This window comes from Neophocaena asiaeorientalis, unplaced genomic scaffold, assembly GCF_003031525.2.
Source record: "Neophocaena asiaeorientalis asiaeorientalis breed wild unplaced genomic scaffold, Neophocaena_asiaeorientalis_V1.1 scaffold9, whole genome shotgun sequence".
NCBI lineage: Eukaryota > Metazoa > Chordata > Mammalia > Artiodactyla > Phocoenidae > Neophocaena > Neophocaena asiaeorientalis.
In genome coordinates, this window is record NW_020171825.1 from 1146772 (window position 1) to 1147020 (window position 249).

The 249-nt window shown below is 74.3% G+C and overlaps 1 protein-coding gene across 1 annotated transcript in view; it reads left to right on the forward strand.

Annotated features, from left to right (window-relative positions):
- Positions 1-249, forward strand: part of ZIC5 (Zic family zinc finger 5) — a 6271-nt gene that overhangs the window by 358 nt on the left and 5664 nt on the right. Inside the window, 1 exon segment of the mRNA XM_024739996.1 lies at positions 1-246. This exon segment is cut by the window's left edge and continues 19 nt beyond it. Within this exon segment, the coding sequence (XP_024595764.1) occupies positions 1-246 (246 nt within the window).

The window sequence follows — 249 nt, forward strand, 5'->3', positions numbered from 1 at the left end:
GCCCGCGCTGCAGCCTCGGTCTCGCACCCGGGCGCCTGCACCTACCCTGGCGGCGGGGGCAGCGGTAGCGTGCAGTCCTCCGCGCCCGCGCCCCCGCCCCCAGCCCCTCCTCTTCCTCCCTCCCTTTCACCCCCTCCCCCTCCTCTTGGCCTCTCGGGCTACACCACCACCAACAGTGGCGGCGGCGGCAGCAGCGGCAAAGGCCACAGCAGGGACTTCGTCCTCCGGAGGGACCTTTCCGCCACGGCC